Raw genomic sequence first — 13,660 nt, 5'->3', positions numbered from 1 at the left:
CAAAAACATGTGCACACACACACACGCACAGTGTGAGGACGTAAGGACTGAAGCATGGGACTCACTGATTACATTGAGTCAGAACACCTTGAGAAACGTGCGCACAAGGACCAATTCAGGCCATATTTTCCATCTATGGGAACCTGGCCCAGGATGTGACTATGTACCGTTGTAATAAACTAATATTGAGGTCATTGTGAGGCCCAGGATGTCTGTGTATGTGTCCATCTCACCTGAACATGGCGATGAGCAGGTTGACCAGCAGGATGTTGGTGACTAGCAGGTATATGGAGAGCAGGATCAGCACCAGCCAGTTGGTGTCCGTCTGCCGGCACGGCTCCGCGCCCCCCTCGATCGCCGTCTCATCCAGCGTGCAGTTCACATCTGGCTCAGAGAATTTGCCAGCTGCAGGGGTTGGAGGGAAGGATAGATGAGAGAGGAAGGGGGACAGACAGACAGAAGCATGAGAAAGACATGGGCCTTGGGGGCGCTGTGGTACAGCACGCTAAACCCCCCCACATTTGGGCTTGCATGCCCACGGCGACCCCGGTTCGAGTCCGGCCGGGGTCATTTCCCAATACTCCACCACCTCTCTGTCCCACTCGCTTCCTGTCTCCATCTCACACTGTTCTGTCAAATAAAGGCATAAAAGCCCCTAAAAACCCTTGAGCCTTTCAATACATGCCTTTTTGAGCATTTACTCAAAAAAGAATGCACTCTACAACAACGCATGATTATGGAGTATGTTAATTCCTTGAAGGAGAAAGCTTGTTGTAGTTGATAGTTCTGACTGAGAAAGTAATTTCTCAGAATGTCTTTACATTCCAACAGTAGAGGATTCACGTGATTCCAATATTTTACAGCAAGAGTAACTGTCACAAAGTTTACTAAAGAAAACAGTCAAAGAAGAAAAACATTGCGTGATCTTCCTTCCTTATTCCTGTCGGGCATACACTGCTCAGACGAAAGGAAGTGCTTTTTTCTTCCAGTGTTTTCCTCCACTATTGTCTACAGCCTCCTGTTTATTACTTTTTCTATTTGTGTCTGGGGCCTTTTACTGACCGTCCAGTTCATTCAGTGGAACTTGTCCGTATATGTGGAGATATGGCCTGTAGAACACCCGGCGAAATATCCAATCAGGACGGGAGTCAAAGTTGTATATCAGCGCCTGATTGGCTACTCCATACGCCATCAGCCAGATCCCCAGGAAGAACAGGAAGAAGAAGACGTCCTTCACCTGTGGAAGAAGAGGAGCAATACAAGTGAGCATTATAGTGAAATACAAATTGGTGCCATTACATTACCAGAACACATTGCAATGACAGGAGCGACTTTACAAACTGCTTGACAGACATGTTGCTCTTACAATGCCTCCATTGACATGGGCCTTGGTCAGAGGGCAAGAAATAATGTGTATCAATCATTTTGAAGTTACAATGACTCTCTACTGCCAAATGGTAAATGTAGGCTACTGTCTCGTGCCTGATTTCAGCCAACATGACTTGGCCTCTGGCAGCCCTGGTTTGGCCACATGCAGTGCCAAAAGGCTGTCAGTCACCTGTAGACAGAAATTATACTATTGGGCTGGGGTCGATGCAGTGGCTCAGTGGGCCAAGGTGCCATACCATTATGTAAAACAGGGACCCGGGTTCGAGTCTGGCCCGAGGTCATTTCCTGATCCTTTCCTGTCTCTCTTCCATTACTTTTATAGCACGGGCATAATATCCTATCTGAATAAAGGCATAAAAGCCCAAGAGCTATCTTTAAAAATACATGTATTTGGCCCAGTCACCATCTCACCATTTTGCCAACCATGATGATCTTTGGTCCCAGCTGTTTGTTGATGGCAAAGATGTGGATGAGCCTCATGGTGAAGACCATGTAGTCCACGCACATCACGGCACGTCCAAACCGATACGTATACGGGAACATTCTGGAAACACAGTACACACACAGTTAGTAAAAATATCCTCCTGTATTTGCAGTAGTGGTAAACAACACAGACGTTTATACAACCCACATAAACACACAGTGTATACATTCATGCACCCTAAGTTTATTCGGCCAAAGACACACGGCACCCCTTCACCACAGCAATGCAGCCTGCCAAAGCTGAGCTGCCTCTACAGCAGAGTCTGGTCATACATATTGACCACTGTCACGGGCTCCCCCTCATACAAAAGCCAACGTCGCCTCATAATTCCACCAGTGGAACATTGCACTAGTCATTGAAAAGACTTTGCTACCATGGTGCTACACTACAACCAGGGCTCGAATTGTAGGGGAATGAAAATGGCCAAAAATCATCCCCCCTCCATGAAAATTGTCAAAAAGGCTTCTGTCATATAGGTCCTGTACGAGGTTGTTATTCACAATTGGGTTTTTTTTTCAAGTTTATTATTGATCTTTATTAATTGGTACACATTCTCAAACTCATCTTGCATTAAAATTGCAGTTTTAACAGCTGTATTTTCAAATTTTCTTGGGGGAGAAACCCCCGAACTTGCAAGGATCATAAGTTGTCCCTGACCAATCCTAACCTGGCTCTCACGCGATGGTTGTTCTGGAACATGGTCAATCGCTTAGCTCTGGAAAGGCATAGGTGTGTTCAAAACAGCTCGAACCTGGTTGGAGAATTCACGTGGCTTTTTTAAAAATCACGTATTACTTCAACCACTGACACGTATATACATCGCCCCGCAATCCCACCCCGCGATTCTGAATGGACAGGCTGTGAAATATCTGATTCTGTTTGGGCTCCCCCCTGGTTTGAATTTACAACTCCACCATTGACACCAACGACATTATACAGAATCTTTAGTAATACATTACCACTTGGTTATTGCCAATCTGGTAACAGCTCATTTATAACAGGCCCCTTCTCTAAAGAGTTTAGCCACTCTATCCATGAACCCACCTGCACACAAGGCCAACGGAAAACATCAGGATGGCAGTTAAGTCACACTTGTTCCAAATGTCCTGGATGTACAGATTCATCCTCTGAAGTATTGTTGTAGACCCTTCAACAATGGACTGAAAAAGGCAAAAACTATATTAGAGTGCTGAAGAGAATGTGTGTGTCGTATGTCTTCACATGTGTCAGGGAGGGAAAATGTACAATGTACAAATACTGGTAAAATGTGATACAATGCAATAATGTGATACTTTTGGATGCAAAATAATAATTTACTGTTGCATGGCTGGTGAATTGTACCACTTATTTCTTCCCAGTGTCTATGAAATATTCACATTTTGCAAAGTTAATTTCCAAATGCTGGCTTATTTAGTGTTTTTATGTATGTGTATTATTGCACATCATATTTTTTGTGTGTGCAGTAAGCCTACCTGACGAATCTCCTCACAGACCAACGTGAACACCCAGAAGTACAAAACAAACTCTGCCGGCGTGGGGCCTTTGGGCGGCCCTTTGAAGTCAACCAATAGGATGTAGGCGAACAGGAAGAGGAAGAGGAAGTACATCAGCACGTTGCCTAGGAACGAGGTGACGGGAGCGAACCAGAACTGCCGCCATCTATGGAATACGAAGGGCAGCTTTTGGCTGGACTGGGAATGATCTGTAGGGGTCGGAGCAAACCATAGCCAGAGGTTAGACCAAATATTTTTCAATATGATAAACCAAAATAACACTTTGTTGCAAAAGTGACATAAGCATGCATTAAAGTGGGATCAACTCTGGTTTCCTAAATGGGTGTGGGCTTCCAATTGAACATTCCTTCTCCTACTCTGCTAGTTTACTAAATAATAAATATGGATGGCATTTTAGAGCCTTATGTCAAATTGACTGTGGAGCAAACCTCACAATCAGTCTCCTCCTGATCTACTGTCTACTGTTTAGTTTAGTTTAGTTTATTTAGTTTAGTTCAACAGGGACCATGCACAATACACATTGATTACAGAAGTAAAAAGATGGCTTGTGCCAGATTATAGCTATATAGCTAATTTCCATCTGCAGTCCCTGGACAGGTAAAACAAATATTAAAATACAATAACATAGACAAGATATAAACAATATACTGGTTGGATGACCTGGTAAAGGTCAAAGGTTAAAGAGAGGTGGCTTATGGGAAAATAGCATGCATGCAATACCTTTGGATTTGTCTCTCAAGGCATTGTATTCTTCTGCATCTTCATTCCTATAGATCACAATAAGCACGATTGATTAGAACTTGGAATGGTGTTAGGTGTTCATAATCACAATGTAATTGCACATGATCATGTTTGTGATATTGTGCAAAGTACAAAAGTATACAAATATAGCCATAATAATACAGATAGGTAACACACATCCTTATATGACAGCTTTTTGCTTTTCTCAATCTGTGCAGCCCCTTAATGCATGCCGCACCTCCTGTGGTACGCTGTAATAGACATTGAAAGTTAACTACTATAGTACTACTCTACTATGACAGTGCACGGGGCCTTTAGTAATACATTATGACTTGGTCATTGCCATTCTGGTAACAGCTAATTTATAATGCCGTGTCTTAAGGGGTTAAGCATATTCCTGATAACTGATAATTGTTTATAGTTTTTCTTTTAGCTGTGGTGAGTGTATGGTGGGACTGTGTTGTGATGATCTTACGTGTGCAGGATGTCTGCAAGAGAGTAAACTGTGGCGTCACCTCCGTCCAAACTGTCTCTGCGCTGAAGCACCTCCTCTATCTTCTGGTCTTCTGACTCCTGTTCCCTGAACACAAGCACAAACGCCATGCTCAATAAACAATGTAAATAAAAATAACATTTACAAATGTAAAAAAACCTAAGAGAGCAAAATCCTATTCAAATACTTTTTTCCCCTTTATGTACATATCTATGCTGATTTGGTACTGATCCCGCAACAAAAAATAGGATATGTGGCCAGTCTCAATACAATAAAGTGGTACTGTCCCATTTTTGGAAATGAGCTCATATTACACCTCCCCTTAAAATAAATGATTGAGTGTTACCTTTCTCATGTACTTTTAACCGTTCTCTGAGTACGGCAGTGCAAATTCTACCTCCATGCAAGCAGTTAACATTGAGTCCTATGAGACCAGCTGGCGGCTAACTGGTCTCATAGGAGTCAATGTTAACTGCTAGCTTGGAGGTAAAATGTGCACTGCCATACTTAGAAAATGGTTGAAAGTACAGGAGAAAGGTGAAACTCAATTATTTAACTCAAGGGGAGGTGTAATATGAGCTTATTTCCAAAAATGGGACAGTATCACTCACAATGCCCAGTGCCCAGTGCCCACTAATGGAGGCTGAGAGCAAGAAAGACAGAGGGACAAACAGAGAGTCAGAGAAAGAGTGAATGGATGTATGGATTGATGGAAGTATGGATGACGGATGCATGGATGGATGGATGAAGAGATGGTCTCGAGATGAGGCTGAGAGATGAGGGGAATGGGGAACACACACCTGAAGTCGATGAGGTTGGTGTAGATGAAGGGAGGACAGAAGAACCCGAGGAGCAGTTTCCACACCTCTGTGGAGCCCGCCATGTCTCCCCACCAGATCTGAGTGAGCAATGACTGGGAGGGAGTGAATGAGAGAGTGGGAGAGAGAGAGAGAGAGAGAGAGAGAGAGAGAGAGAGAGAGAGGCTTTATTTACTGTAACTAGGATGGACTTGACAGCACATGCATGGCTTGTAAGCTGTGCGCTTCAACCAGAGAAGGTGGTGGGTGATGTGGGTACAGAGAAGTTGGGATCTGGCAGGGTTCTGGAGGCTTTTACTTTTGAGTATACAAGTAAGATGAAGCTAGTGTTTACATATTTTAAAAAAAAACACTTTCATTAGTTTACTCTGATATTTGGATCAATCATGTATGCATACATCTTCTCGTGATTGTGCGGCTCTCGCAGGTGGACTTGAGAAGCTGAGAGAGTTGCAGCATATTGGGCAAGATCGCTAGCCGTGGTGCTGAAGTACTGCCACAGCCGAGAAGCTCAGGCTCGGGAGTACGGGGCGCCACTAAGAACTCGGGTAGTATCTGCACACTCCCCCCATTGAAGAAAAGTGAGCTAGAGACGAAGCAAGGACAGGGCGCCCGACGCATCAACCGAACAACGACAAAAGGGAGGTGAATGGGGAGGTGGTGGGTGCGTGCGATTCCCCTCACCTGTACTCCGTCGTGGCTGAAGAAGAGTCGTGCCTCTGCGGCGGTGGCCATCTGCAGACACGTGGCTCCTCCCCACACTGGAGACTTGCGGATCAGCAGCTTGTACGTACGACTCTCACTACTCTTGTAGCACTCGCTGAACACATCTACAACACACGCACACACACATGAATACATAGACACGTATGAATACATGTACAGACACACACACACACACACACATGCAGACAGAGACACGCACATGAATATATGTACACACACGCACATGCACGCACACGCACACGCACACGCACACACACGCACATGCACGCACACGCACACGCACACGCACACACACACACACGCACACACTGACAGTAAACAGTATCAATCATACAAACAAATCTGATCATAGTCAATGAACAGAATCTCTCTCTCTCTCTCTCTCTCTCTCTCTCTCTCTCTCTCTCTCTCTCTCTCTCTCTCTCTCTCTCTCTCTCTCTCTCCCTCATCTTGGGTTAAAGTGTCTGGTAAGTGAAACCAAATTGAAAACTGCCATGTCTCGCGGTTATGCAATGTAACGATAATGTAATTGTACTGTAATAGCAATGTTATGGTAATGGTGATGTAACGTAATGTGATGCAATGTAATGCGTGTTGACCATGTGCCAGATCCTCAAAGCGCTGCCACTTATGTAATAGCAATAGTAATGTAATGACAATAGTAATGTAATGGCAATAGTAATGTAATGTATTGTGTTGTTATGTAATGTGTGCTGACCATGTGCCAGGTCCTCAAAGCGCTGGGCGAGCTCCTTCATGGCCAGTTTGGAATCGGTCTCCGTCTCCATCTTAGACAGTTCCCTCAGCATCTTACAGCCACTTAGAGCACTAAGCACTGACTCTCCTGCCTGACACAGATAGATAGATAGATAGATAGATAGATAGATAGATAGATAGATAGATAGATAGATAGATAGATAGATAGATAGATAGATAGATAGATAGATAGATAGATAGATAGACAGATTACAAGAAAATCATATCAGACACACATGCACGCACGCACAGGCACACACGCGCGCGCACACACACACACACATACATTCACGTCCCTGCCAGGCACAATAATTAATACATTCGTTGTTTTATTTACGAATATAATCTGCATACAAATGTGTACATGAGATTCCTCATTACAGCCTGTTCCATGGGAATGTTTGCAGTGACATCCACACAAGCAAATGACTTGTACTTTCCCACAATGCAGTCTTGAGCAATATTCTGGTTACATCATTGTGCAACCTCCATATTTGTCCATCTTTACTTTGCTGCAATTACATCAGCATACCTTTCAAGAACCTGCTGAAGACTCATCTCCTCTGAGAGAGATTCCCTGCATAACAAAACAAACTCTGCTGATCTGTAACCCTCGATAACATTTTGCACTTACTTTGTCCTCTCTGCAGTGCATACCCAGTAGTGTCCTCCATAGTTTATATGTTGCTCCACCTTGTTTTGCAACCACTATGTCCACTCTGTAAGTTCCTATGGGTAAAAGAGTCTGCTAACTGTAATGTAATGTGAGGTAATGTACAGGAGGGCTGTATGTGGAAGAGTACAGTATGTTCTAAAAAGAGCAGTTTTAATCCAACAAATTTGCTTGAGCATGCAGTTTGCACCATTGGCGCTGGATGTCGTTACCGTTGTCATCATCATCATCCTCATCATCAGTCATTTCTAAGAAGACTGGATTTTCTGTGAGAAAATGTTGGAGTATTGAAGCTACCACACAGCCGTTTCAAGGCCACCTGTCCTATAGCATCAGAAATAATAGGTGACGGAACAGATAATGGTTAGCCTGATGAATTGGCCAAAACACTACTTGACCAAAAAAACAATTGGGAACTTTTGGCTTAAACTGGCCCTTCACACATACTGTACAGTCCACTGTCATGTTACATCCTGCTTGATTCAGTTCACTTGACTCAATTCCACTCAGTTCCCTAAGATAAATAAACAAGCAAACAAATAAACATCAGCATTGGCCCCTGGGGATTGTCGGCCCACTAGAAAAATGCCCTGTGCACCAGATTACTAGCCAGGCTGCGCCCTCCTAGTGATACAGCTCCTTAGAATCGCGATTGTAAGTCTATGATGATCAGGCAACCAGATTACCAGTCCCGACCTGTGTGGCTGTGAGTGTGTGTGTGTGTGTGTGTGTGTGTGTGTGTATGTGAGTATGTGGTATGTATGTGAGTGTGTATTGTGCTTGTGTATGTGAGTGTGTGTTGTGCTTGTGTATGTGTGTGTGTGGTGTGTATGTGAGTGTGTGTTGTGTATGTGAGTGTGTGTTGTGCTTGTGTATGTGAGTGTGTGTTGTGTATGAGTGTGTGTGTGTGTGTGTGTGTGTGTGTGTGTGTGTGTGTGTGTGTGTCTCTGCAGCCTCTCACCATTTGCCAGAAGTAGATGGCCATCTCGCTGCGGTTCTGCAGGACGGCCCAGATGAAGAGGGAGGCCCAGGGGGACAGGCACCGCTGCTCCTTATAGGAACACTCCCCCAGCAACGTCTTGGTCACTTGCTGAGCGGGGGAAATGGGCGGAGGGGGAAGCACACAATCAGAAAAGACAATACTACACCATGTCAAATTTCAAATAACGCTTTCTCCATTAATTATTTTATACTGTGTCATGCAGTGTAAATAAATGAGCAGCATATACTGTACATACTATATGCACTGTAGAGAACATGCTAGTTACACATGTTATGTATGTGGTTAAGGAGATGGGCTTTTGATCAGAGGGTTGCAGGTTCGAATCCCACCCTTCCACGCTCTACCCCACTTCATGGCTGAGGTGTCCATGAGCAAGGCACCTAACCCTTCACTGCTCTAGGGATTGTAACCAATACCCTGTACTTGGATAAGAGCATCAACTAAGTGTGATGTAATGTAATGTCCTCTACATGATAATGACTAGGCTGCGTTATATACCTTCAGGGCTTTCCTGGTGCTGGTGCCATGGTCCAGGCCCAGGGGGCCGTAATAGAATGGCTGACAAACATCTCCCAGCAGATCCCACAACACTCTTGACACCTGTGAGAGAAGAGCACAGAAACATTGCACTCAGTCAAGAATAAAAAAGACCTTAGCAAAGTGTGAGTCACTGTAAATCTGTGCATCCTACACCCCTTGGTGTTTACATACACAGTTGCATTGATAATGAAAAGTACAGTCACCCATGAATTTAGGATCAGTTTAACGTGTTTAAGGCAGATATGTTACATTTTTGGCCCGCCATCAATTATTTTCAGAGTTGTATAAAGTAGAAGTAAAAGTACTCTTACAGATGTAATTACAACACTAGTGGGATGATATTACATGATTTCAACTTCGTAATATCACGGCTAGTATTGTAATAACATGTGGGAAAGAACTTCTTCTTCTACTTTATACAACTCTGATTATTTTCAGTGACTAATAAAGGCAAGTACAAACCTAATTAGCATCTTCTAGCCCAATATGTATGTTGTGTGATCCATATGTTTTGTGATCTATATGTGTTTTATTTCTGATCCACACAGGCCTGTGACCAAATGTGACTTCCTCACTCCTCACCTCGTAGAGGCTGAGCTCCCTGGCCGAGCTGGGGTCATTGAGGGGGCTGATGGGGCTCTTGAGTGGGGTGGAGTCGTCCGGAGGGGTGGAGGAGGCCGGGGAGAGGTTGGTGAGGCCCTGCCTCTCGTTCAGCTTGCGCTGCAGCAGGGCGTAGACCAGGGAGCTGTCACACACCGACTTGTAGAGGCTCTCCAGGCGCTGGTTAGTCAGGTAGTCCAGGATGTTGAGGCCGTTCTCGGTGAAGAGCCGCACGAACTGGGGCTTGTCGTTCACCAGCGCGTCCGTCATGGAGTCCTCAAGGTCCTCATACTGAAGGATGGAGGAAAGGACCATATTGACTCACTTTGAAGGCTTTGACAGAAGTGTGTTCGTTTCAAATGGTCACACAGTGATTATAAATTATTTGATGTATTCCTTTATTTATTGTGTTGACAACTACCTAATGGGGTATGTAGACATTTGAAGCGATGCATTAAAAACCGATAAAGCAACAGAAGGTGGTTTCTGATAGAGGTTGGAGGTGGATTTATTGTACACAGAATGCTGAGAGCTCCTCTAAACTACTGTGTTTAATACAGTATACTGTAGCTTGTTATAGCAGATGGTGGTTACATACTAACCCGCCACTGGATGTCGCCATTGAAGAGTTCACTCTTGGCGATGTCCACCCTGTTCCAGGCCACAGCCAGCTTCAGCTCCTCGATGTTCACACTGGCATCACTGGACACACGCTTGCTCGCTAGACGCCATGCCACAAACACATAACAACACTGTAATTACATGCAAAAGCAATATTTACAGCCTTATTTCCTGTTTGTTTCTTGTTCCTGTTTGTTTCTCGTTCACTTTCTCCCCTCGTTTGCCCCTGAGCATGTATTACGCCAAATGTTTAATGGCTTCCTGTGACCTTTCCATGGTCTGTCCCCCGACTATTGCCCTTTTTTGCACCTCAGTCCCGTGTTTACAAATGTTTCTGCACGCACACACTTCCTTCCTGTTCTTCTCTTCTAACTTTGTCCACCATGCGTCTTTTTCTCATTCTCCCATCATTTTCTCCATCCATTTCTTTCAATTTCAAGGTTTCAAAGTTATACTCCCTCTCTCCTTCTCTTATCACACTCTCTCTCTCCGCAATCCAATTCCTACTTTTTCCCTCTCCTTTCTCTATTTCTTTCCTTTTCCATTCCTTGCTAAAGGTCTTAATGTTCCAGGATAATTGTTTTTCCTTTCATAATTCATTGTCATAAATTCATTATCATTACACTCTTAATTTGACATAATGCCTACTATCTTTCCAATGCTGTCATCTTAATTCTCACTAGCAAAGGACTGCCAAAAGCGGTTGCTGCTCTGTACCTCTGACCAAGGCCTTCAGCAGCACTGTGTCAAAGTCATCCGCCCCTTCCTGACCACCATGGAACACTGTGATGAGGTCTCTATTCTGGAAAATACTCAGAGCCTGAAAAGAGAGAAAGAGAGATAGAGAGAGAAACAGAGAGAAAAAGAGAGAGAGAGAGAGACAGAGAGAGAGAGGGGGAGAGGAAGAGGGAGAAGAAGAAGGATACAGTGAGCACACAACATGCTGAAGAAGGCACATGTGTATCTTGTTGTGTGTATAGGCCCTCACCTGATCCACTAGTTTCTCCAGGTCTGCTTCGCTGGGGAAGGCCCTGTGTATGCGCTCCCTGACCCGCTCCCTCTGCTCCAGGCCCGGACCCGGACCCTCCCCATCGGGGGCGGGCGAGGTGGGGCTCTGGGGCATCACAGACAGCTCCACCAGCAGCTCACAGATCAGGTCCGCCGCCATCCCAGACCCCTTCAGGACCAGCCACGGGGTCGCCTTACGCAGAGACTGATCTACTCTCTGTGGACGAGGCCCAACATCACAGCTGCAAGTTGCATGCATGTTCTATCTCACTTTCAGTTCAAAAAGTGAATTTAGAGTCCTGCTCATGTTGTATGACAATTAATTGTCATATACTTAGTGGCCGCCCTGTTGTGGTAGACATATTGCCTTTTACAAGAAAACCAATGCTACTAAGTATATGACAATTAATTTATTATACAACGTGAGCAGGACTCTAAATTATTATTTTTTCATCACCAGACAAAATGTCTAGTATAGATGTTGATCTTACTAGCCAAACACACACTCATTAATGGGTCAAAGTGGCTAGTTAAGTGTTCTTAACAAGCCAAACTGAATCTTCACCAGCATATGATGTAAGTACATACTATACTTAGTGATTAATATAGTGCGCATGTAACTGTATGAAAGTAGATGTACCTCGAGCATGGAGGCCTCCCCAGATATCAGCATACACAAGACTGGAATCTCAATGCTGCCACTGCCTGCAAACAACCACATCAGCACATTCATCAGTGAAGATCCACAGAGGCAAAGGGGTATAAAAGAGGTAGCCTACTATCATGAATAATTTACAATAGAAAGGGAAATTGTCTTGGACATTTTTGAGCACTTCTGAAATGCTGAGTCAGTGGAGATTAGACCTTTATTTTACTTACAAACATCTGACCAGACATTCAAAAGGCCTACTCAATTAGAAAATCACTGTGTACTCAGGGCCGGATTATCCATAAGGGCCAGCGGCACAGGGCCCAGGGGCAACAGCCATTTACAGCCAGTTAGGGGGCACTTCATGACAAAAACTTCACAAATATTTTTTCAATAAAGGGGGCATCTGTGAGGTGTTAGTGCCCAGGGGCACCACAGTGTCTGACACATCATGAGAACAAAGCTGAACATCTACAAGGAAAAGCAAACTCAGAGCCTCCTCAGAGGATGACAGATGTGCTAATGTTGCACATAGGAGCCAGACGGACGGTTTGACAGGAGAGTAAAGGAGGTCATCCTTGAGGAGCTATCCTCAATAAACAGAGGTGGAGTTGTCACTCTACTGAGAGGTAAACACCTGACACTCAACCAACATTTCGCAGAACTGCAGATGCGTTTCAGATGAAACATTGGGAGTGGACAGACAAGAAGTTCAGCTGCCTTGCGAGACAACTCCTATGATTCCCATGAATGAATGAATGCAAACTTACTCAGATATGTAAACATGACAACGGAGACACTTATTGTGAAAACCTACTTAAAGTCTCTTTATCTGATCCAAAAAAAAGATATTACAACTGTTGTGTTCCACAATTCCACATTCTGTTTGTTATTTACGATACTACTCCCTCGCCAATCCACTGCCAATTGTGCCTGGCGTTAGAGGATGAAATTTTTCGGAATTCCCGTGGGTCCCGCGGGTCCTGTGGGATTCCCGCGGGATGGGAGTCAAAATTAAAGATGAACGGGAGCGGGCAGGAGCGGGAATACAAATGAAAGGGAGCGGGAATGCTCGCTTATTTTTTCATTAAAAAAAGTCTAGTTTTTTTGACGAAATGGGAGTTGGATTGATTTTTTTAGTGGGAGTGGACAGGATTGGGAAACATTATTTTCAGAAGTGGACGGGATGGGATTTGTCTCTTTTACTCCAGTCCGGGATGGGTCGGGATGGGATTTTTTTTCTTGGACCGGGATGGGACGGGAGTGAAAATCCACTCCCGTGTCATGCTCTACCTGGCATGATCCACCAAAACAAAATCACAAGGGATGCAATGACAACTACAACCAGCAGGTGGCAGGTCAGAGCACACAGCCGCCTAGTCCCACTGCTCTGCTGCAGCACGATTCTGCCCCCTTATTCTTTCCCTTCCCTAAATCAAGTTAGTCTTACCCCAGATGCCAGTGCGTTGGTGGGAGATGTAGTCCTCTAGGTTGGCTCTGAAGCGCACCTCGGCGCCTCTACGGCCTACACTCCCATCATCCACCAGGAGGAAGGCCTGGTAGTTGTTATCCAGGCAGCGAGAGTCGCGTGACGTGTTCTGAACATAATAGCGGGCGGGGAAGCTTCCCTGTGATAGAGGGGGGA

General features: G+C 44.6%; 1 protein-coding gene across 2 annotated transcripts in view; it reads right to left on the bottom strand.

The window, feature by feature from the left end:
- Window positions 1–13,660, bottom strand: part of trpm4a (transient receptor potential cation channel, subfamily M, member 4a) — a 30,325-nt gene that overhangs the window by 6,320 nt on the left and 10,345 nt on the right. For both annotated transcript variants that reach the window (XM_063190963.1, XM_063190971.1), the window contains exons 6-23: window positions 13,466–13,643; window positions 12,007–12,071; window positions 11,347–11,583; window positions 11,076–11,178; window positions 10,340–10,458; window positions 9,720–10,028; window positions 9,096–9,197; window positions 8,556–8,684; window positions 6,884–7,013; window positions 6,124–6,269; window positions 5,422–5,534; window positions 4,604–4,708; window positions 4,108–4,154; window positions 3,346–3,575; window positions 2,918–3,033; window positions 1,801–1,933; window positions 1,063–1,237; window positions 234–405 (exon numbers count right to left, since the gene is read on the bottom strand). In XM_063190963.1, coding sequence (XP_063047033.1) covers window positions 234–405; window positions 1,063–1,237; window positions 1,801–1,933; window positions 2,918–3,033; window positions 3,346–3,575; window positions 4,108–4,154; window positions 4,604–4,708; window positions 5,422–5,534; window positions 6,124–6,269; window positions 6,884–7,013; window positions 8,556–8,684; window positions 9,096–9,197; window positions 9,720–10,028; window positions 10,340–10,458; window positions 11,076–11,178; window positions 11,347–11,583; window positions 12,007–12,071; window positions 13,466–13,643 — 2,609 coding nt within the window. The remainder of the gene's footprint in view (window positions 1–233; window positions 406–1,062; window positions 1,238–1,800; window positions 1,934–2,917; window positions 3,034–3,345; window positions 3,576–4,107; window positions 4,155–4,603; window positions 4,709–5,421; window positions 5,535–6,123; window positions 6,270–6,883; window positions 7,014–8,555; window positions 8,685–9,095; window positions 9,198–9,719; window positions 10,029–10,339; window positions 10,459–11,075; window positions 11,179–11,346; window positions 11,584–12,006; window positions 12,072–13,465; window positions 13,644–13,660) is intronic.

The sequence above is a fragment of the Engraulis encrasicolus genome, chromosome 2 (assembly GCF_034702125.1).
Source record: "Engraulis encrasicolus isolate BLACKSEA-1 chromosome 2, IST_EnEncr_1.0, whole genome shotgun sequence".
Taxonomy (NCBI): Eukaryota; Metazoa; Chordata; class Actinopteri; order Clupeiformes; family Engraulidae; genus Engraulis; species Engraulis encrasicolus.
This window is presented reverse-complemented; position numbering and strand designations above follow the sequence as displayed.